This window comes from Anomaloglossus baeobatrachus, chromosome 6, assembly GCF_048569485.1.
Source record: "Anomaloglossus baeobatrachus isolate aAnoBae1 chromosome 6, aAnoBae1.hap1, whole genome shotgun sequence".
NCBI lineage: Eukaryota > Metazoa > Chordata > Amphibia > Anura > Aromobatidae > Anomaloglossus > Anomaloglossus baeobatrachus.
Window position 1 is genome coordinate 233,475,050 of NC_134358.1, and position 22,542 is coordinate 233,497,591.

The following is a 22,542-nucleotide window of genomic DNA, read 5'->3' on the forward strand; positions in this document are numbered from 1 at the left end:
GTGGGCTGCGGATACGGTGGACTAGGAGTCCCTTGTCCACTGAAGAATGTTGAGCCGCCAAGATTGCCAGGCGGCTGAGTGACCCGCCCTGGAAGCTGATGTAGGAAAACGCTGTCACGTTGTCCGACTGGACTCGAATGTGCCTAGCCGCCAACAGATGGTGAAGGCTTAGAGAGCTAGAAATACAGCTCTGATTTCCAGCACATTGATCCAGAGGGCTGATTCGAACAGAGTCCAAGCGCCCTGCGCTCCACGGTGGAAATATACTGCTCCCAAGGCGGATAGGCTAGCATCCTGGTGAGGATCACCCGGGACGGGGCCAGGAAGGAGCGCCCCTGAGACAGAGTGGCCGAAGCCACCACTGAAACGAGCCCCTGGTCAGTGGCGAAGCCACCACCCCTGGGAGGAGGGAGTTCGCTTGTACAGCGGAAAACATCCAGTCTCAGAGGACGCAGGAGGAACTGGGCAAGGAATCGCTTCCATTGACGCCACCGTCTGACCAGCACCTGTATATGGTGTCTGATAGAACGACGTCGACCGCCAGCGGAGGGACTACTGATCGACTAAGAGCAGCTTCACAAGTGCCGACAGAGTCTCAAGAAGGCCGTCCAGGGCAAAAGATCACTGCAAATCCCTAGGGGTGCAGGACCTTAATCACAGCTGCCCCAATGAGAATACTCGAGGAGCCGTGGCTAACCCCAAGGGAAGAGCCACGAATTGGACCACTCCGATTGTCAAAACGTAGTCAACGCTGGTGTGAAACTGCGATTGACTCCTGCAGATAGGCATCCCTGATGCCGATGGCTGCTAGGGAATCTCCTTGGGTTCTTGATTGATCCGGTGAAAAACACACGGAACAAAACCGAGACTCCATGTGAAAACGCCACACCTGACTATGCTTGAAAAGCTAAAGATCCAGGTCAGAAGGCACCGCCCTCTTCGGGGACTAGTAATATATTTAAGCAAAAATCTCAGAACCGTTCCCAGTCGGGAACCGGTACAATTACTCCATTGGCCTGCAAGAAATGCCACGGCCTGTGAGAAGGCGGCGGCCTTGGAGCCGGGAGGAGTTGACAGAAAAAATCTGTTTGGCGGGTGGACAGAATTCCATCCTGTAGCCATGGGAGATATAATCCCGCCCCCACTGAACGGAGACGTGTTAGAACCCTACGTCGCCAAGTGGAGAGAGCCTGCCCCCGACCAAGGAGGTTGTTGGCGTGGCTAGATAGCTCGGAGGAAGCTGACTCAGTGGCAGCATCTCCTGCGGTCTTCTGAAGACGCAGCTACGAGCCATTTGGTTCTATGAACCTAGGCCGAGCTAGAGGACGATCAGATGGAGGAACGGAAACCACCGAAACCTCAACTGATTCCTGCCCTGGACAGGTTCCCTGGTTTAGGTTTGTGGCAAGGAAGAACACTCCCCGCCAAGAGCTTCCTTAATTTCATCCAGTTGGTTCCGAGGAAACTGGTCCCTCCGAAGCCACAGGGGCCTGCGGATAGCGAGGAAAGTAGCCAAGACCACCGCCGTGCGGTGTCCAGCATGGCAGACCTGGCAGAGGATGAAAATACTGAAGTTCAGGCAACCGTTTTGGGCATAGAGTCCCTGTGAGGGAATGCATCTCCTCCAGAAAAGCAGAGAAGGTACAAAAAAACCCGCCTGCTGTAAAGCTGAGTAGAACGAAGCTCCTGCCGCCCCCATACCGACTTGGCCAAAAGGACAACCGGGCGGACCGCAAAACCTTAAGTGAGGAGCCATCAGCCACTGACATAACGGTCCGGGCTGAGCCACCTGAGGTGAATGAGCCCACTTCTTGACCACCATTGGTGGACAGGGGAAACAGTCCTCAGAATCACGCTTCATGGGAAGCGACTGTCAGAGCGGACCCTGGGCTGGTCACAGGGGTCTGAAAACTGGAGTGGTTAAGGAACACACGTTGTGTTCACCTAGATAAGGTAATTCCGGCGGATTGAGGTCCAGTACAAAATTAATGTACCGTGGATCCTTATAGAGGTGCCGTCAGCCACTGATACAACTATCCGGGCTGAAAGTCTAGACACCGGAGTGGCCACCCTTGGCGAATGAGTACACTCCTTGACCACCTCTGATGGGAGGGGGAGACAGGCAGCAGAACCCCGCTGTGGGGTCTGCAGGACAGGCTGTGGGCTTGGACGCAGCGGGCTGAAAACTGGAGTGGTTAAGGAACACACTCCTCGTCCTGTTAAAGGTATACTGATGCCTTTCTGCCAGCGGGGAATACTCCCCTGATACAGGCGGATGGATGTCCAGTACAAGTATAATGGACGCAATCCAATCATTCGCATCTGCGTCACCTACGGACGGATCAATGTACATAAAGTAGCGTCCGAGCCCCTGTAGAGACATCCTCCTCGTCCAGTGAGTCATCCTCCTCGTCCAGTGAGTCAGCTCGTAATCGGAGCTGCGGGACGGGGAGGACAGGGGACCCTGCGTCTCCCTGTCAGGAGGACGGGGTCTGAGCCCAGAAGGAGAGTCCCTTGTGAGCTTTGCTGAGCGAGCTGAAGCAGAAACACCCTGAGAAGGGGGCTGCATGCTCAGCAGATGCCGGGACAGCCGACCCCTGGAAATAGGATTCCCCCAGGGGTCAGCCACCGAAACCGGAGCAGCTGGAGGGACCATTAATGAGCCTCCAAGCTGAGGGGCCACAGTGGTTACGAGCTCGGTACAGCCGTACGAGACTACCTGCAGTGGACAATAAAAACAGCCTGCAGCCTCGCTCTGTGAGACATGCTGCAGAGGTGGCGGCTCTGTCTAGAATGTCTAGAATACCCAAGACAGGGGTTCAGCCTGGGGAGACTCCAGGCTGAGGCACCACCACATAAGAACCATTACAGTGTGGGTCTGTGCCGGTTCAGGCAATATCAGCTTACATGCAGAACATGTAGTGTACAGCATTGGAGCTTTGCTCCTAGTGTGAGACATGCTGCTGAGGAGGAGGTTCTATAATAAAGAATAAACTCCTTCAGAATGCCCTGAGAGTGTATAAAAGTGCACAACCAGAGGTTGTGACTTATCAGGCCGCTATATGAGTGCCCCCCGGATTCCAAGCCTGGACCCCCAGCCAGATATTCACTCCCTCTGCACTGCAGAGCAGCCAGCGCCGACCAGTGTACTAAGAACGCTGAGAAAATGGCGCCAGAGTGAGGGGGGGGGGGCGGGGGTTAACCCAGGAGCAGGAATCGGAGGGCTAAGGAGATGTACAGGGGAGGGAATCATCTCCTCAAAAAGGAGTGTCCTCCCCTGTGCAGAGCGGCCGGCGGGCGGCGCTGCAGTGTCCCCCTGCATGACTGACATGCAGGGGAACGAAACGAAACTAGGCCGCGGCTGAAGCCGGGGCCTAGAGTTATGCATGCGGCCGACAATCAGGCATCATCGGCGCGGTTCTCAGTAAAAACCGTGGAACCGGCCGGAAACACAGTAAAACGCAGCATTATCAAAGTAAATCACTGTTCCCCCCAATAAAAGTGCCCCACATTGCAGAAGGACCCTCTGAATAACGTCTCTATACTTAGCTTTGAGACGCAGGGCCCAGTCCCTGGGTGGGGTGGGGGTTCAGTGCTCCGTCCAGCAGGGTCCTGCAAAAGGGCTGCGGATGGAGGCCGGTCTCCTGCAAGGCAGTGAGAACCGTGTTGGCTCTAACTTCAAGCCAGAGCCCCTAAGGGATGGTGAAGGAGCGCGGCATGAAGGGCTCCTGCCCTGAAGTCAACCTTAACAGCACCGCCGCCAGGGGGGTGAGAAGGGACATGCCGGGAGTCCAGTGGACCCGCTTTTCTTCCAAATCTTTAGAAAAAATGAAAAATCAAAAAAGGATGCATGTGTGTGTGTGATCCTCCTGACACAAAGCATGAAACTGGCTAGGACTGGCTAGCAGGGGGTGTATATGCTAGGAGGGAGGAGCTACACGTTTTGAGTGTAGTAACTTTGTGTGTCCTCCGGGGGCAGTAGCTATACACCCATGGTCTGGGTCTCCCATAGGAACGATAAAGAAAGTGACTTTTTCTGAGAAAAATTGTCTGTTGTCAAGATATGCAATTGCAATATTAACCCCTTCAATAACTTGCTATTTTTGGGGGGAGGAAGGGTGGGGTGCGCTGTGTTTTTTTGTTCCCCATGTTCCAAGAGCCATAACTTTGTCGAATGAGGGCTTGTTTTTGCAGGAACAGGTGTACTTTTGAATGACAATTGATTTTATTATGTGACACACTGGAGAGGAGACGTGGGATTGGGGTCTGGATTCAAAGTGCGTAAGCAAATAAAATTTTGCAATTTTGTTTGTTTTTTTCTTTATTTACCACATTTACGATATGGTTAAAGTGAGCTGGCAGTGTGATTCCCCAGGTCAGAACAAGTACACAAATATCAAACGTATCGTTTTTGGCTATTTAAAAATGGGGGAGGGGAGAGGGCAACAGGAAAAAAAAAAAAAAACGCTGACATTTGGAAGAATTTCTCCCCCCCACCCACCATTTGTGTCACCATTTTCCAAGGGTTGCTTTTTCAGGATTAATTTATTTCATGTGTAGATAGATCGAACTGTTACGAGCAAAGCAATACCGTATGTGTGTAGTTTTTTTTTTTTTTCTTTTGTTTTTAATTGGGGGGGGGGCTGTTGATTAAATATTTTGGGGGTTTTTCCCCCCTCTCCATAGTTTTAAACCCCCCCCCCCCCCCAACTCACTTTTTACTGCATATTAGTACCCTTAAGGTACTTAAAGCTGCAATCATCAAAAGGTTTGTGCTACACACAGCAGTGCTTTGGCACTGCTATGTATAACTAAAATCATAATCTATGAATACCATCCCGTGGCTGGCATTCATAGGAGTATTGTAATGACAGACATGGAAGGGGGGGGGGGTCCATCAGCAGACCAGTGCCTGTCATGGCAAATCGGTGCCCTGCAATCATTTTACGGCATGCAGACAGCTGGGAATGATTTGCTCCGTGGTGGCGCATGGTAAATTTCGTCAGATTGCAAGTGGCACTCAGCAAGTTAACAGCCACAGCAGAAGCATTGCTCCAACCATGGCTGATTAGATTAGCTGTCACATGCTGGGAATGATGAGAGCTCAGCTTTTGAGCATGCACCAAATGAAAGACCATAACCTTTGATGTACATGTATGTCAAAGGTAGTGAAGGGATTAAAGAGCTTATCCACTATGCAGATTAAAAATCTAAATCCCTAGGTTCCCCCCAGTAAAACAACACTTTTACTCACTTCTGGCACCATTCCAGCAATATTGACACTGGTTCACCCAGGGCTTGCATTACATTGTTATGATACTGTCCCTGTGGACAGTCAGTGCTGGCTTCACGCTCCTCTCCTATGTACAGAATTAATATCTGAAGGAAGCGAGAGGGCAGCCGCAGCACTCCCTGTTGATCAATCATTTGTCTGAAGGAGGGGAAAGAGAAGCCGGTGGCGATTGGGCACAGGGTTTGAAAGACGTCACAATCACACTAACTCAGGAACGTGAGTGCCGACACCTCTGGAATGGCGCCAGAACAAGAGGGAAGTAGAAGTTTTTTTGGTTTTTTTTAAGTTTCAATCGGGGGCCAAACATGGGGAATGAGAAGAGATTATCCAACTAGTGGACAACCCCTTTAAGGATGAGCAAAATGGCCTGAATGAACATATAAAAAAAAAAAAAAAAAAAAAAAAAACCTCAAGTGTTAAAATTATACAGAAAGATCAGAGCATTTAATAAATAGACATGTTATGTTCATGGTGAAGACACATTCTCGTCAGGATTTATTAGCTTCACAAATTGTTTTCCTGCTGTAATCGTCAAAAAAAAAAAAAAAACAAAGCAAAAAATACACGTTCTTGCACTAATTAGACCAAACGTATAATTGCAATTCATCATTGTAACAGTTTATTGACATGGTGGTGAAAGGATACTACACTAGAAACTAAATTGCATACATACACATAATTGTCCTACCAATGGAAGCTGCATGATTTGCCCGCAGAGTCAGTAAGGAAGTGTGGAAATTCACCAATCCCTCTGTAACCTGGAAATATACCAGGCATTTACAGAAAACATGATAAAAATGTAAGAGGAGTCAATAGGCAACTTTTTTTAATGTTAATAAAGATCCAGCACAAGATCTGAAGTCCTATACAGAAAGCGGCTCGCTGGATAACCAGTGACCAATATATTTGGGATTGTAGTTTTCTGCTATTGATCAGCAGATACATTTTTGGTGCATTACAATGTCCATAGTAGTGGACAAAACCCTGGAAACAGCCAAGACTGGCCAAACAGGCAAGTTAATATGCCCGTCGCAGTCCTTCTGTGCTCACACACCAAATTAACAGTGACAGCCTTCTCTCTGCCATGTAGCCTATTCAGGAGACAAACTCTGTTTCATGGCGCGCAATTGCAGGAGCCAGAGTTGTTCCACAGGGTCCCTGGAAGTGAAACCTAAACAGAGAACAAAATATAGAATTTAGTTTAGATTTACATAATCCATGAAACGTGGGTGACCAGACATACAAAGCTGCTTAGCGGCCTAATTGTAAAAGGCCATGACATATAATATACAAATAAGTACAGAGCCAGTCATTTGTTTCATCAGGGTCTGGTAACAGCTTATTCTCCCCATTTAAATTAACATGCCCAGATGAGAGCGATCATTTTATAATGCCAGCTTGAAGGCAATCTGTCAGCAAAAAAGGACTGTTTAAACCAAGCACAAGCGCTTGTTTTCCACCTATTGCTTGGTTTGAGCAGTTATTTTGTGCTGCACACTTCCTTTGAGTACCCCAACAGGACATTTTACAGAATTTGTGAATTCTGCTTTGGACTGTGACTTAGGATCATAACCATCTAAGGACAAATATTTTTTTATTATATCTATAAAAAGGGGTTGGATATGCTGCCACATAAAATTATGATAAGACTAGTGGAAAATATGGCTCAGTGATAACCTCCCTCTATTTCCCAATAGAACATGCTATTAATGGGTATCACAGGGGTCAGTAATGGGCCTTCATCGACTTATTACAAAGTGATCTATTTATTAATGACTTTTCCAGAGCATACACAGTGGAATTTCAATATCTATAGTTATACCAAGTTTCTAATGTCTAAAAGACCGAGGGGAGGATAATTTAAATACTACAGGCAGATTTATGTAAACTGGAGGCTTGGGCTTAGAAATGGCAATCTGGTGAGGAAGCAGATCATAATATGGGGAGGGGAGGAACAAAAAAAAAAAAAAAAAAAAAAAAAAAAAAAAAAAAAAAAAACACTCCCCACAATTTGGATGTATTAGCGACTGTAAACTCAACTTTAGTGACTAGTACCAGGGAGTTGCTGACAATTTAAATAAAACCATAGGCTGCAATACAGAGGAGGAATAAATGTGCATGACAGGACCATAGTTTTGCCTCTATAGATGTCGTTAATTCAGCCACATTTAGAATACGGAGTACAAATTTGGGCCACAGGGTGTAAAGGACAAAGCTCAGCTAGAGCGGGTGCAGTGAAGCACCAAGGTTAATAAAGGAATGGGTGGACTGCAAAACCAAGCAGGTTTTAAGTCTTAGGGGCAATCATATTACAGTGTACAATTATATGAAGGGACAAGACAGATCTGTCTAATGATCTTTTTACACCTAGGCCTGCGATGGGGACAAAGGGGCATCCACTATGTCTAGAAGAAAGAAGGGTTAATCCTAAACATGGATGATTCTTTACTGCAAGAGAAGCGAGACCCTGGAACTCTCTAATATCACATCACATGGTGGTGTAGTTTTTGTAGTGAATTAACCCCTTAACGACAGCAGGCAGTAATTTTATGTCCTCGCGGTCATAACGTTACTGCCCGCGGCCTGCCGCCGGCAGCATGCCACGATCGGCTCACATCTCAACTGATTTTCACAGCCGAGATGTGTGCCTGCTAGGCACGAGCAGAATTGTTATCTGCTCGTGCCATGTAACCCCTTAAATGGCGCTGTCAATATGTGACAGCGCCATTATAATTGCGATCGCGGTATACTTTCTTACCGGCAGATACCGGTGGTTGTCATGGTAGCACAGGGTCATGTGATGACTCCTGTAGTACACATGAATTACTTTCAGTTTCACTCGGCCCAGGGCTGAGTGAAGCAGAAAGTGAGCGTATCTGCTGTTTACAGCTGTGTAGCTGTAATCACCAGATAGGGAGCTATAGCGATCAACAATCGGATTGCTCTGCCCTTGTGGAGAGGCGGGGGGGGGGGAGACTAATAAAAGTAAAAAAAAAAAAAATTTAAAAATTAAAAAAAACAAAAAACCCCCCCTAAGGTTCAAGTCACCCCCCTTTCGCCCCATTGAAAATTAAAGTGTTAAAAAAAAAAAATTAAAAATACACATTTGGTATCGCCGCATTCAGAATCACCCAATAAAACTATAAAATCAATAAATCTGATCAGTAAACAGCGTAGCAGCAAAAAAAATTTCAAACGCCAAAATAACGTTTTGTCTCCACAACTTTTGCACAAAATGCAATAACAGGCGATCAAAAACGTAGCATCTGTGCAAAAATGGTACAGTTAAAAACGTCAGCTCGAGACGCAAAAAGCAGTCACTGAGCCATAGATCCCGAAAAATGAGAACGCTACAGGTCACGGAATATGGCGTAAAACATGCCGCACTTTTTTCGGACAAACGTCCGATTTTTTTTTAACCCCCTATATAAAAGTAAACCTATACATGTTTGGTGCCTACAAACTCGAACTGACCTGAGGCATCACACCAACACATCAATTTTATCATATAGTGAACACAGTGAATAAAATATCTCAAAAACAATAGTGCTATTGCACTTTTGCAATTTTTCTGCATTTGGAATTTTTTTTTTGCCGTTTTCCAGTACACTATATGGTAAAACTTATGGTTTCATATAAAAGTACAGCTCGTTCAACAAAAAAATGAGCCCTCACATGACCATATTGACTGAAAAATAAAAAAAAGTTACGTCTCAGAAGAATGGCGAAGAACAAAAAAAAACAGAAAGCGAAAAATCGGCCGGTCGTGAAGGGGTTAACCATTACAAAGAGGGCCTGGATCAATGCCCTTCATGAAAACTATAATATTACAGGTTAAGCATACTAATAGCTTACTCATTCCTGCTTTCTACATGCCAACCTCAAGAAAGCCCAGATAAAAAGTTGCCATGCTTAATGTTGTAACAATCAAGACAACTAGTACTTACTTGAAGCCCATAGTGGCTGGGGTACTTTCCATGTTGAATTCAGCTACAGGTACCCCTCTTGCAGCAACTTGTGGTGCAAACATGGCAGCAGGATAGACAACAGAAGAAGTTCCAACCTGCACAAGAGGACAGTATATCAGACACATTGTGACACTGTTCTATTAAATATGTGGTAGAACTATTAGTCTGGAAGAGCCAGATATTTGGAACTCTCTCATTCAAATGTCTTCCAAGTTCTATTACAATTGCCAAGGTTATTATATTTAGACAAGTAATAGATGTATAGGATTCATTCTACAGATTTGTTTCCTATCCAGTCCTGGTCCATACAGTATATGTACATTGTTACATGTTATTATCGAGCTGTATTTAAAAAGGGAACCTGTCACCAGTTTTTTGCCCTATAAGCTGCGGCCACCACCAGTGGGCTCTTATATACAGCATTCTAACATGCTGTATATAAGAGCCCAGGCCGCTGTGAGAACATAAACACTTTATAATACTCACCTAAACCAGTCGCTGCGGTGGATATGGCTCAAATGGGCGTCTTCGTCCTCCGGCGCCTACTCTTTCGACCATCTTTGTTCTCCTTCTGAAGCTTGTGTGCATGACGTGTCTACGTCACACACTCGCCGGTCCCGTGCTTGCGCGCTACAATACTTTGATCTGCCCTGCTCAGGGCAGATCAAAGTGCGCCTGCGCAAGACCTCAATGCCGGCAAGGGTGCATGACGTCGGAGGCATGATGCACCGCGGCTTCAAAAGCTGGAGGACAAAGATGGCCGAAAGAAGAGGTGTCGGCACCAGAGGTCCCACATCCACTGCAGCGACCTGTTTAGGTATTATAAAGTGTTTTTTTTATGTTCTACACAGCGGCCTGGGCTCTTATATACAGCATGTTAGAATGCTGTTAATAAGAGCCCACTGGTGGTGGCCGCAGCTTATAGTCACCAAATCTGGTGACAGGTTCCCTTCAACAAGTCTGATTTATCTTCTGTAATACTTACCACCAAGCATAAGTCACAAATTTCCAATTCTTTTTCCACCTCTCCTAGAACATTGGAGTCCAAGGTCTCCCCAAACCATACCACATTCGGTCGTAAGAGGCCATTGCAGTCATTTTCTTCGCAACTGTAACCAGACAAACTTTCATTAGATTATAGTTCACATATAAATGTCACTGTTCATAACAAACCAGTCTGTTTGGAAGTTGAAAATGTAACAGAATTAAAGGGGCTTTTCCCATGTTAGATATTTAGACCCCTGTTTTTTGTCATGTATAATAATGTCAGATAGTACTTTTGATATGCAGTGTATCCGAGTAATACATGCTTAAAGTAAAGGCTGTAAAAAGAAAGGCAGCTGCCATAGCAAGGCTTCATTCCTGTGCCATCGCCTTGAATATTTACTGCTCATCTATGCAGACACTGATCTCACCCGCCTACAGATTCTGCCGTCCTTTCTCTACACTGGTAATATTGCAGATTCTGTATGAGGGAAGATGACACCCAGACTCTGCCGGGGGCGGTAGCGTTTACGTTCCCATCCCTGATTATTTCTCTGAGAGAACGCAAGGAGAGCAGATACCATTGTTCTTTCAGATCCAAGTCAGCAACAGCAAGCTCAGCTATGTGAAGCAGTTGCACAGACTCTACTTCAGCAAAATGGTAGCCTTTGTAGATTTTATAAAATTTGTCAATTGCGTAAAAACGATGAAAATGTATGTATCCATAGCCTTTGAAAGGAGATCACAAACCAAAGTTGTTTTCAGCGCTAAATGCTCAATTGTATTTCCTAACGCACAAGAATATTCTTGGTGATAAATAAACTGGTTCATATAGTTAAGAGGAAACGCCAAATAAAAAATAAAATAAATACACTGCACATGACCAAAGAGCACAGAAATATTACTTCACAGAAGTCCTCACCGTGGTAGGTCCTCTACTGGAATAGCAGCATCTTGTACCTCAGGATCAGGAGACCTAATTAAAGTGCAAAAAAGGCACGATTAATTGTGATCATTAACAGAGGCCAATCTAGCTTGTGTAAGCTTTTATTTTGGAGAGAACAGGCAAGCATACCTAGCAGATGAGCAACGAACTATGCCCCAATAATAAAATACCATGAGAACACTGAATAAAGCAATAACCAGTGTAAGTGTGTGGAAACTTACCCCTTTCCTTCAAGGGAGGCGCAGACAGGACTCTTGTAGTTTTCCTTCACACTGCCGCAAGTGTTACATTGGGTCCTAAACAAGCTACCTGAAAGACATCACAGACAGATTTAATAAAAATTGCTTGGAATCGCATTCAAGCTTAATATATACTCTAACAAATGGTTAAAAATAGTGTAGATCAAAAGTATATCAGAAATCAACAATGCAAACTTTCATCGCAACTCCTATACCTCTCGCATGTGTCCTTAAAGGGGCTGTCCAATTGTAGACAAGCCCTTTCACAAGGAGTCCAGCTTCCCACTACCCCAGAGAAAAAAAATTTCCAGGACAAGTGATGGCCAGTTCGATATTTCCACCAAAATGTCAGCAAGTGTAAAAGCGGGATTAGGTGGACGTCAGACAATTTACGCAAATATAGTCTCCTTATAAACTAAATGTATGGTCGCCATTCACTGTAGAGTGAATACAATGGAACCAACAGGCTCATGAGTAGGTATTCTTTGGGACTTTCCAAGGATCTGGAAAGGGAATGCTGAAAAATATTAAAATAATCTTTATTTGCTCATTGAAGCCTTGGCTGCTACCCAGCCTAGAACATGTGACCACTGCAGCCAATCACCAGGCTCAATCTTGTTCCTTCTATCATAATCGAGGTTAGTGATTGGTTGCAATGGTTGTGTGTTGCAAAAATGGCATTACTGATGCAGTGCTGACAAATAAGACCTCCATGAAAAGTGGATATACATACTGTATACATATATCTCACTGCAGGAGCACATTGCTCTCCTTCCTTGCCAGGGGGGCAGTGTGGTCCTTATGAATGACAGATCGGATCTGGCAAGATCTCACTGCTGTCATTAACTGTGCTGCTATATGAGGCAACTTCTCTGACGCATCAGAGAACGCACGGGGTACTGACTCTGACCGGGTACAGAGCAGAACTTGCAAGCGGTGTAGCAAAATGTTTTTTTTACTGAGACTGGTCACTAAACCTACAGAAGTGGCCGGTAACCTAGGCAACAAGCAAACTATACAATTAAGATCCCTTTGTGCCTGAAAACAGACGACATAAAGTTGGTTGTTTTGGTAAGCGCTTAGTAAATGGTTAATACTGAAACTAGGAGACCCCTCCTTAAATTACACTCCCAAATATTGAAATAAGATGCAATATTTTTTATGATCAGGATAAGGGGATGTGAGTATTGCACTGACCCATATATACTTTGTCAGACAGTAGTGAGGTGAACACTACATCCCGATAACCCTCACTTACATAATAGAATACACTGTAATGGCTTAGTAAATATCATTGGCCTAATTCGGCACAGACAAGGTGTGAAATGAACAGCCATCCTACCATGAATTTCATACAGATTGCGCGTTCCTGCCTTGCGATGCAACTCGTCAATATTCTGCGTTATCACCACAACTTTCCTTCCCTGTTTTCGGAGCCGAGCTTCGCATTCTGCGATGGCGAGGTGAGCTGGGTTTGGGCTTTTTGTAAGCATCACTTCTCTTCGGTAGTGATAGAACTCCCATACACGGGATGGATTCCTGGCAAAAGCTTCAGGTGTCGCCAAGTGCTATTAGACGAAGAACAGAGTGGCTTTAGTACAAAACAAAAAACACCACATCACTTGCATAGTCAGCCCCGGTTATCCTTTTCATGTACCTTCTCTTCAATGAGTACTATGTTGGTTCATGGACATCCATTTTGGGCCTTATCTTTTGATCTCCCTGTTAATAAAACTTTTTTCTCCTCCTTTGAGCCAGTTTAAAGAACACTGTATATTAGTAGAATTGCTTTTTTGGATTGGGTTGCTTGGCAATGGCGTCAGGTGGTCATCCGAGTTCATTGGATACTCTGATGAAACTGACGTCACTGCCACACACACTGCTGGATACTCACCTGTTCCCAGCGCTTTTGCTGCTTCCGTGGCCACAGTCAGTGCAGTGAATATTCATGAACATTATGAGCAGGCCTGGATGCAATAGACAGCAGCGCTGAAGACAGGTGAGTATAGAAAATCATTTCATTTCAAAGACACGCGTTTTCTCTGATACGTGTCACACGGATCTCAGCGTGCAGTATGTGTGACATCCGTGCTGCCAGAGAAAAATGAACATGTCGCTGTGTGGAGCAGACGGACCATGTGACATGGACGTGTGTGCGAACCCATTGATTTTAATGGGTCCATGTGTGTCCGTGTCTCCGGTACGTGTGGAAAGGGATGTTACATGTACCAAAAACATGGGCATGTGAAAGAGGCCCAAAACTGTGCGCTCAGCTCATGTAGTGCCAGTGCGTGTAAACTCTCATCCCTCTGCTAGCATTGCTTATTACTGTGAAGAGAGCAGCCGATGCAGACAGGAGAGTATGCACACACTGACACTTCATGAGCTCGGAACAGTGTTTGTGTCAGCAGATTTGTTCTCATCCACCTCCCATCAGCATGGCTTGTGAAGAGCATCCAGACAGGAGAGGGAGGAGAACAAACCTGCTCACACTGACACCGGTACAAGTTCATGTAGTGCCAGTGCGTGCAGGGCTCGGGATGCAGCCCAGGCAGCTAGTGCTGTCAGTCAACAGGCGAGGAGGATTATAACAAAGTGGGCGGATCTGTGCATGGAGCCGTTGGTCATACCATTAAGTGCACTGTTTCACATGATTTACATATTTAATATAACTTATTTAAGACAAAATGAGAGAACTCTACACCACAGGTAGGATTTTTTTGAGGAGCCAAGTCTCCTATATGAATATATAAGTGGTTTGACTTTAGTTTGGGAAAAAACAAACATAAAATAACATGACCATGGACAATAAACACACACACACACACACACATACACACGTATGTATGTATCTATCTATCTATCTATCACACATACATCCTCCCTGTAGGCAAATCTAGTAATCCTCATAAAGATGCCCACAGAATTAAGGACCACACCTGCTTGCCTAGCTAAACTAAAAATGTATGTAAAGAAGAGGGCACTAAGATTACCATAATCAGGAGAGGAGAGACATTTACAGCAGATAAAACAATGACATATTATTCGCTAGCTACTAGTCCTCTTTAACCCCTTGACGGATCTTTCAGTCATGGAGCGTGTGCCGCTAAGCCCCGCCCCCTGCCACGGGCAGGATGCGGCGATCAGCACACATATCAGCTGTTTTCAACAGCTGACATGTGTGCCTGCATGTTACGAGTGGAATCGCATTCCACCAGTAACATTAATCCCTTACATCTCACTGCCAAAGTCTGGCAGCGAGATGTATATAAGCGCGGTCACGATTTTTACTTACCGCCGCCCCCACCGAAAGTCACGTGAGTGATCACGTGACTTTCGGTGGTTGCCATGGTAGTACAGGGTCATGTGATGACGCCTGTAGCCAACATGAGTCACTTCCTCTCAATGCTGGAATACAGCCGGCATTGAAAGTAAAGCACCAAATCTGCAGTTCTCCGCTCTGTAGCTGTGATCTGCAGATAGCAATCCGATCGCTCTGCACTATAGACCCCTAGGGGGACTAGTAATTAAATAAAAAAAAACCCTAAAAATTCAAAATCACTCCCCTTAAAAATAGAAAGGGTTAAAAAAAAAAAAAACACATTTGGTATCGCTGCGTTCTGAAATGCCCGATCAAAAAATAAAATCAATTAATCTGATCAGTAAACAGCGTAGCGGCAAAAAAATTCCAAACGCCAAAATTACGTTTTTTGGTCGCCGCAAATTTTGCGCAAAATGCAAAAACAGGCGATCAAAACGTAGCATCTGCACAAAAATGGTACCGTTAAAAACGTCAGGTTGAGACGCAAAAAAATAAGCCGTCACTGAGCCATAGATCCCAAAAAAAGAATGCTACGGGTTTTGGAAAATGGCGCAAAACGTGCGCCACTTTTTATGGACAAGCTTGTGAATTTTTTTTTTTAACCCTTTAAATACAAGTAAACCTATTCATGTTTGGTGTCTACAAACTCGCACAGACCTCAGGCATCACATAGATACATCAGTTTTACCATATAGTGAACACTGAATAAAATATCCCAAAAACTATTGTACGATCACACTTTTTGTAAATTTTCCGCACTTGGAATTTTTTTGCAGTTTTCCAGTACACTATATGGTAAAACGTATGGTTTCATTTAAAAGTACAACTCGTCCTGCAAAAAACAAGCCCTCATATGGCAAGATTGACAGAAAAATAAAAATGTTACGGCTCTCGGAAGAAGGGGAGCAAAAAACAAAAACGCAAAAACGTAAAGTGCCCCGGGGCTGAAGGGGGTTAAACTTGCAGAAGAAGAAGAAGAGGCTCACCCACCCCACATCAAGACCAAAAAGGTCAATGCCAACATAAGTGTCAGAAGTAATTCTACATTGATTTTAGATGGCCTGATACCTATAAACACCCTTTATAAATATCTATATTTAAGTTCTAACCATCCCTACGCTTTTTTTTTTACTCAAGAAACAGAATGGCTTTGTGGAGCTTCCCTACAGCATCCATCTCTATCCACCAATGATTATTCACTGTGGGAGGTGGGAGAAGATGTGGTTCCACGCTGTGGTTACTCACCGTGCTTCTATTACTGCAACCTTAAAAAGGAACTTGTCACCAGTTTTTTGCCCTAAAAGCTGCGGCCACCACCAGCGGGCTCTTATATACAGCATTCTAACATGATGTATGTAAGAGCCCAGGCCGCTGTGTAGAACATAAAGAGAATTTTGTTTACTTACCGTAAATTCTTTTTCTTATAGTTCCGTATTGGGAGACCCAGACTATGGGTGTTTAGCTTCTACCTCCGGAGGACACACAAAGTACTACACTCAAAAGTGTAGCTCCTCCCTCTGAGCTTATACACCCCCTGGTGAGCAGACCCAGCCAGTTTAGTGCAAAAGCTGAAGGAGAATAGCCACCCACAAGTAGAACAGAGCAAGAGCCGGAACAACCGGAGACTCTGTCCACGACAACAGCCGGTGATAACACGCGGAACAAGAAACTGCCAACAGGCAACAGGGAGGGTGCTGGGTCTCCCAATACGGAACTATAAGAAAAAGAATTTACAGTAAGTAAACAAAGAAGGGAATTTTGTTTACTTACCGTAAATTCCTTTTCTTCTAGCTCCAATTGGGAGACCCAGACAATTTGGGTGTATAGCTTCTGCCTCCGGAGGCCACACAAAGTATTACACTTAAAAGTGTAAAGCCCCTCCCCTTCTGCCTATACACCCCCCGTGCCTCACGGGCTCCTCAGTTTTGGTGCAAAAGCAAGAAGGAGGAAAAGTTATAAATTGGTTTAAAGTAAATTCAATCCGAAGAAATTTCGGAGAACTGAAACCATTGAACATGAACAACATGTGTACACAAAGAACAATAGCCCGAAGGGAATAGGGGCGGGTGCTGGGTCTCCCAATTGGAGCTAGAAGAAAAGGAATTTACGGTAAGTAAACAAAATTCCCTTCTTCTTTGTCGCTCCATTGGGAGACCCAGACAATTGGGACGTCCAAAAGCAGTCCCTGGGTGGGTAAAGTAAAACCTCGAAATAGAGCCGTAAAACGGCCCCTTCCTACAGGTGGGCAACCGCCGCCTGAAGGACTTGCCTACCTAGCCTGGCATCTGCCGAAGCATAGGTATGCACCTGATAGTATTTCGTGAAAGTGTGCAGGCTCGACCAGGTAGCTGCCTGACACCTGCTGAGCCGTAGCCTGGTGCCGCAATGCCCAGGACGCACCCACGGCTCTGGTAGAATAGGCCCTTAGCCCTGAGGGAACCGGAAGCCCAGAAGATCGGTAGGCTTCGAGAATAGGTTCCTTGATCCACCGAGCCAGGGTTGATTTGGAAGCCTGTGACCCTTTACGCTGGCCAGCGACAAGGACAAAGAGTGCATCCGAGCGGCGCAGGGGCGCCGTACGAGAAATGTAGAGTCTGAGTGCTCTCACCAGATCTAACAAGTGCAAATCCCTTTCACATTGGTGAACTGGATGAGGACAAAAAGAGGGTAAGGAGATATCCTGATTGAGATGAAAGGGGGATACCACCTTAGGGAGAAATTCCGGAACCGGACGCAGAACCACCTTGTCCTGGTGAAACACCAGGAAAGGGGCTTTGCATGACAGCGCTGCTAGCTCAGACACTCTCCGAAGTGATGTGACTGCTACTAGGAAGGCCACTTTCTGCGAAAGGCGTGAGAGAGGAATATCCCTCATTGGCTCGAAAGGTGGTTTCTGAAGAGCCATCAGCACCCTGTTCAGATCCCAGGGTTCTAACGGCCGCTTGTAAGGAGGGACTATGTGACAAACCCCCTGCAGGAACGTGCGGACCTGTGGAAGTCTGGCTAGGCGCTTCTGAAAGAACACAGAGAGCGCTGAGACTTGTCCCTTAAGGGAGCCGAGCGACAAACCTTTTTCCAATCCGGATTGAAGGAAGGAAAGAAAAGTGGGCAAGGCAAATGGCCAGGGAGAAAAACCCTGATCAGAGCACCAAGATAAGAATATCCTCCACGTCCTGTGGTAGATCTTGGCGGACGTTGGTTTCCTAGCCTGTCTCATAGTGGCAATGACCTCTTGAGATAACCCTGAAGACGCTAGGATCCAGGACTCAATGGCCACACAGTCAGGTTGAGGGCCGCAGAATTCAGATGGAAAAACGGTCCTTGAGACAGCAAGTCTGGTCGGTCTGGTAGTGCCCACGGTTGGCCCACCGTGAGATGCCACAGATCCGGGTACCACGACCTCCTCGGCCAGTCTGGAGCGACGAGGATGGCGCGGCGGCAGTCCGACCTGATCTTGCGTAACACTCTGGGCAACAGTGCCAGAGGAGGAAACACAAAAGGGAGTTGAAACTGCGACCAATCCTGAACTAAAGCGTCTGCCGCCAGAGCTCTGTGATCTTGAGACCGTGCCATGAATGTCGGGACCTTGTGGTTGTGCCGGGACGCCATTAGGTCGACGTCCAGCATCCCCCAGCGGCAACAGATCTCCTGAAACACGTCCGGGTAAAGGGACCATTCCCCTGCGTCCATGCCCTGGCGACTGAGAAAGTCTGCTTCCCAGTTTTCTACGCCCGGGATGTGAACTGCGGATATGGTGGAGGCTGTGGCTTCCACCCATAGCAGAATCCGCCGGACTTCCTGGAAGGCTTGCCGACTGCGTGTTCCGCCTTGGTGGTTGATGTAAGCCACCGCTGTGGAGTTGTCCGACTGAATTCGGATCTGCTTGCCTTCCAGCCACGGCTGGAACACCTTTAGGGCAAGATACACTGCCCTTATCTCCAGAACATTGATCTGAAGGGAGGACTCTGGCTGAGTCCAAGTACCCTGAGCCCTGTGGTGGAGAAAGACCGCTCCCCACCCTGACAGGCTCGCGTCCGTCGTGACCACAGCCCAGGATGGGGGCAGGAAGGATTTCCCCTTCGACAGAGAAGTGGGAAGAAGCCACCACTGAAGGGAAGCCTTGGCTGCCCGAGACAGGGAGACGTTCCTGTCGAGGGACGTCGACTTCCTGTCCCATTTGCGGAGAATGTCCCATTGAAGTGGACGCAGATGAAACTGCGCAAAAGGAACTGCCTCCATTGCTGCTACCATCTTCCCTAGGAAGTGCATGAGGCGCCTCAAGGGGTGTGACTGGCCTTGAAGGAGAGATTGCACCCCTGTCTGCAGTGAACGCTGTTTGTCCAGCGGAAGTTTCACTATCGCTGAGAGAGTATGAAACTCCATGCCAAGATATGTCAGTGATTGGGCCGGTGTCAGATTTGACTTTGGAAAATTGGTGATCCATCCGAAACTCTGGAGAGTCTCTAGAGCAATGCTCAGGCTGTGTTGGCATGCCACTTGAGAGGGTGCCTTGACAAGCAGATCGTCTAAGTAAGGGATCACCGAGTGTCCCTGAGAGTGCAGAACTGCTACTACTGTTGCCATGACCTTGGTGAAGACCCGTGGGGCTGTCGCCAAGCCGAAAGGCAGTGCCACGAACTGAAGGTGTTCGTCCCCTATGGCGAAACGCAGGAAGCGCTGATGCTCTGGAGTAATCGGTACGTGGAGATAAGCATCTTTGATGTCGATTGATGCTAGAAAATCTCCTTGGGACATTGAGGCGATGACGGAGCGGAGCGATTCCATCCGGAACCGCCTGGTTTTTACATGTTTGTTGAGCAGTTTTAGGTCCAGAACAGGACGGAAGGATCCGTCCTTTTTCGGCACCACGAACAAGTTGGAGTAAAAACCGTGACCCTGTTGCTGAAAAGGAACAGGGATCACCACTCCTTCTGCCTTCAGAGTGCACACCGCCTGAAGAAGAGCATCGGCTCGCTCGGGGGGCGGCGATGTTCTGAAGAACCGAGTCGGAGGACGAGAGTTGAACTCTATCCTGTAACCGTGAGACAGAATGTCTCTCACCCAACGGTCTTACCTGTGGCAGCCAGGCGTCGCAAAAGCGGGAAAGCCTGCCACCGACCGAGGATGTGGTTTGGGGAGGCCGAAAGTCATGAGGAGGCCGCTTTGGGAGCGGTTCCCCCGGCGGTCTTTTTAGGACGTGACTTAGACCGCCATGAATCGGAGTTCCTCTGATCCTTCTGAGGCCTTTTGGACGAGGAGAATTGAGACCTGCCCGCGGACCGAAAGGACCGAAACCTCGATTGTACCTTCCGTGGTTGAGGTCTGTTTGGTTTGGACTGGGGTAAGGATGAGTACTTTCCCTTGGATTGTTTAATGATTTCGTCCAATCGCTCACCAAACAGACGGTCGCCAGAAAATGGCAAACCGGTTAAGAACTTTTTGGAAGCAGAGTCTGCCTTCCATTCACGTAGCCACATGGCCCTGCGGACTGCCACCGAATTGGCGGATGCTACCGCCGTACGGCTCGCAGAGTCCAGGACAGCATTAATGGCGTAGGACGCAAACGCCGACGCCTGAGAGGTTAAGGACACCACTTGCGGAGCAGACGTACGTGTGACTGCATTAATCTGCGCATGACAAGCTGAGATAGCTTGGAGTGCCCATACGGCTGCGAATGCTGGAGCAAAAGACGCGCCGATAGCTTCATAGATGGATTTCAACCAGAGCTCCATCTGTCTGTCAGTGGCATCTTTGAGTGAAGCCCCATCTTCCACTGCAACTATGGATCTAGCCGCCAGTCTGGAGACTGGAGGATCCACCTTGGGACACTGAGCCCAGCCCTTGACAACGTCAGGGGGGGGAAGGGATAACGTGTATCCTTAAGGCGCTTGGAAAAACGCTTATCTGGACAAGCTCGGTGTTTCTGGACTGCCTCTCTGAAGTCAGAGTGATCCAGAAACGTACTCAATGTACGCTTGGGAAACCTGAAACGGAATTTCTCCTGCTGAGAAGCTGACTCCTCAATTGGAGGAGCTGGTGGAGAAATATCCAACACCTGATTGATGGTCGCTATAAGGTCATTCACTATGGCGTCACCTTCAGGTGTATCTAGGTTAAGAGCGGCATCAGGATCAGAATCCTGATCTGCTACCTCCGCTTCATCATCCAGAGAGTCCTCCTGCTGAGACTCCGAACAGTGTGATGAGGTTGAGGGAATTTCCCAGCGAGCCCGTTTAGGCGGCCTGGGACTGCGGTCCGTGTCAGAGACCTCACCCTGGGACCTATGGGTCACCCCAGGAGCACTTTGCTGCTCCAACTGAGGGGGGCTTGGGGTCAATGATTGAACAGTGCCCGTGGCCTGAGTCACCGGTCTGGACTGTAAGGCTTCTAGTATCTTAGCAGACCATTTATCCATACTCTCAGACAGTTTGTCAGCAAATACTGCAAACTCCATCCCTGTCACCTGGACAGTGGTAGCAGGTGGTTCCACCTGGGCCACCAGTAGCAGAGGCTCCGGCTGAGTAAGTGCCACAGGGGCCGAGCATTGCACACAATGAGGATCGGTGGAACCTGCCGGTAGTATAGCCGCACATGAGGTACAGGTTGCAAAGTAAGCCTGTGCTTTGGCACCCTTGCTTTTTGCGGACGACATGCTGTTGTCTCCTCTGAGTACAATCCAGGAGGGTATATAGCCAAAAATCAACAGTGCGACCGTACAGTGTAAATGTATAGCATATAAGCGCATATTATATATACATATACATACATATATATATACATACATACATACATATATACATATATATACATATATACATACATACATACATACATACATACATACATACATACATACATACATACATACATACATACATACATACATACATACATACATACATACATACATACATACATACATACATACATATATATACATACACACTTCGGCACTCAGTGGGGCCAGCACCCAGGTGCTGCTTACCGACCGCTCAAAGCGGTTGTGTGATCACCAGATTCCCTTGCCTGGGCCTCCCAGAGCCGTGTTGTCTCTCCTCTCCAGCGTCAGAAGTGCTGACAGGAATGGCTGCCGGCGTTCTGTGGGGAGGAGGGGGCCGTGGGCGTGCCCCAGAAAGTGCGGGAATCTGATGCCCCACTGAGCTGAGTGAGGGGGGAGGAGGATACAGAGTATGCTCCTGCCCTCAGCGCTGACGTCCTGTGCAGCGTCCCGCCCTTCCCCTGACTGGCAGGCCTGGTGGCGGGAATATGCGATACTAGGCCGCAAAAGCCGGGGACTAAAGTTATAAGCGCGGCCGGCAAATAAGCGCGGCCGGCGCGGTAGTCCCCGGCGCACTAACACACCCAGCAGTGCTGCAGTGTGTATGGCACAAGCGCTCCATGCGCGGTCCCCCAGGGGGACACAGAGTACCTCACAGTAGCAGGGCCTTGTCCCTGACGATACCCGGCTCCTGTCCAGCAGATTCCCCAGGGGCTGCGGAGGGAGCACGGTCTCAGTGCCTGGAGACCGATTAGGATCCCACTTCACCCAGAGCCCATTAAGGGATGGGGAAGGAAAACAGCATGTGGCTCCTGCCTGTGTACCCGCAATGGGTACCTCAACCTTAACAGCACCGCCGACCAGAGTGGGGTGAGAAGGGAGCATGCTGGGGGCCCTGTTATGGGCCCTCTTTTCTTCCATCCGACCTAGTCAGCAGCTGCTGCTGACCAACATGTGGAGCTATGCGTGGATGTCAGCCTCCTTCGCACAAAGCATGAAAACTGAGGAGCCC

At 47.3% G+C, this 22,542-nt stretch overlaps 1 protein-coding gene across 4 annotated transcripts in view; it reads right to left on the reverse strand.

The window, feature by feature from the left end:
- Positions 1–5,753: 5,753 nt before the first annotated feature.
- Positions 5,754–22,542, reverse strand: part of SIRT5 (sirtuin 5) — a 38,677-nt gene continuing 21,888 nt past the window's right edge. For all 4 annotated transcript variants that reach the window (XM_075314741.1, XM_075314738.1, XM_075314739.1 and 1 more), the window contains 6 exons: positions 12,773–12,998; positions 11,413–11,500; positions 11,168–11,221; positions 10,247–10,370; positions 9,241–9,356; positions 5,754–6,464 (listed from right to left, as the gene is read on the reverse strand). In XM_075314741.1, the coding sequence (XP_075170856.1) occupies positions 6,389–6,464; positions 9,241–9,356; positions 10,247–10,370; positions 11,168–11,221; positions 11,413–11,500; positions 12,773–12,998 (684 nt within the window). In that variant the 3' untranslated portion in view covers positions 5,754–6,388. The remainder of the gene's footprint in view (positions 6,465–9,240; positions 9,357–10,246; positions 10,371–11,167; positions 11,222–11,412; positions 11,501–12,772; positions 12,999–22,542) is intronic.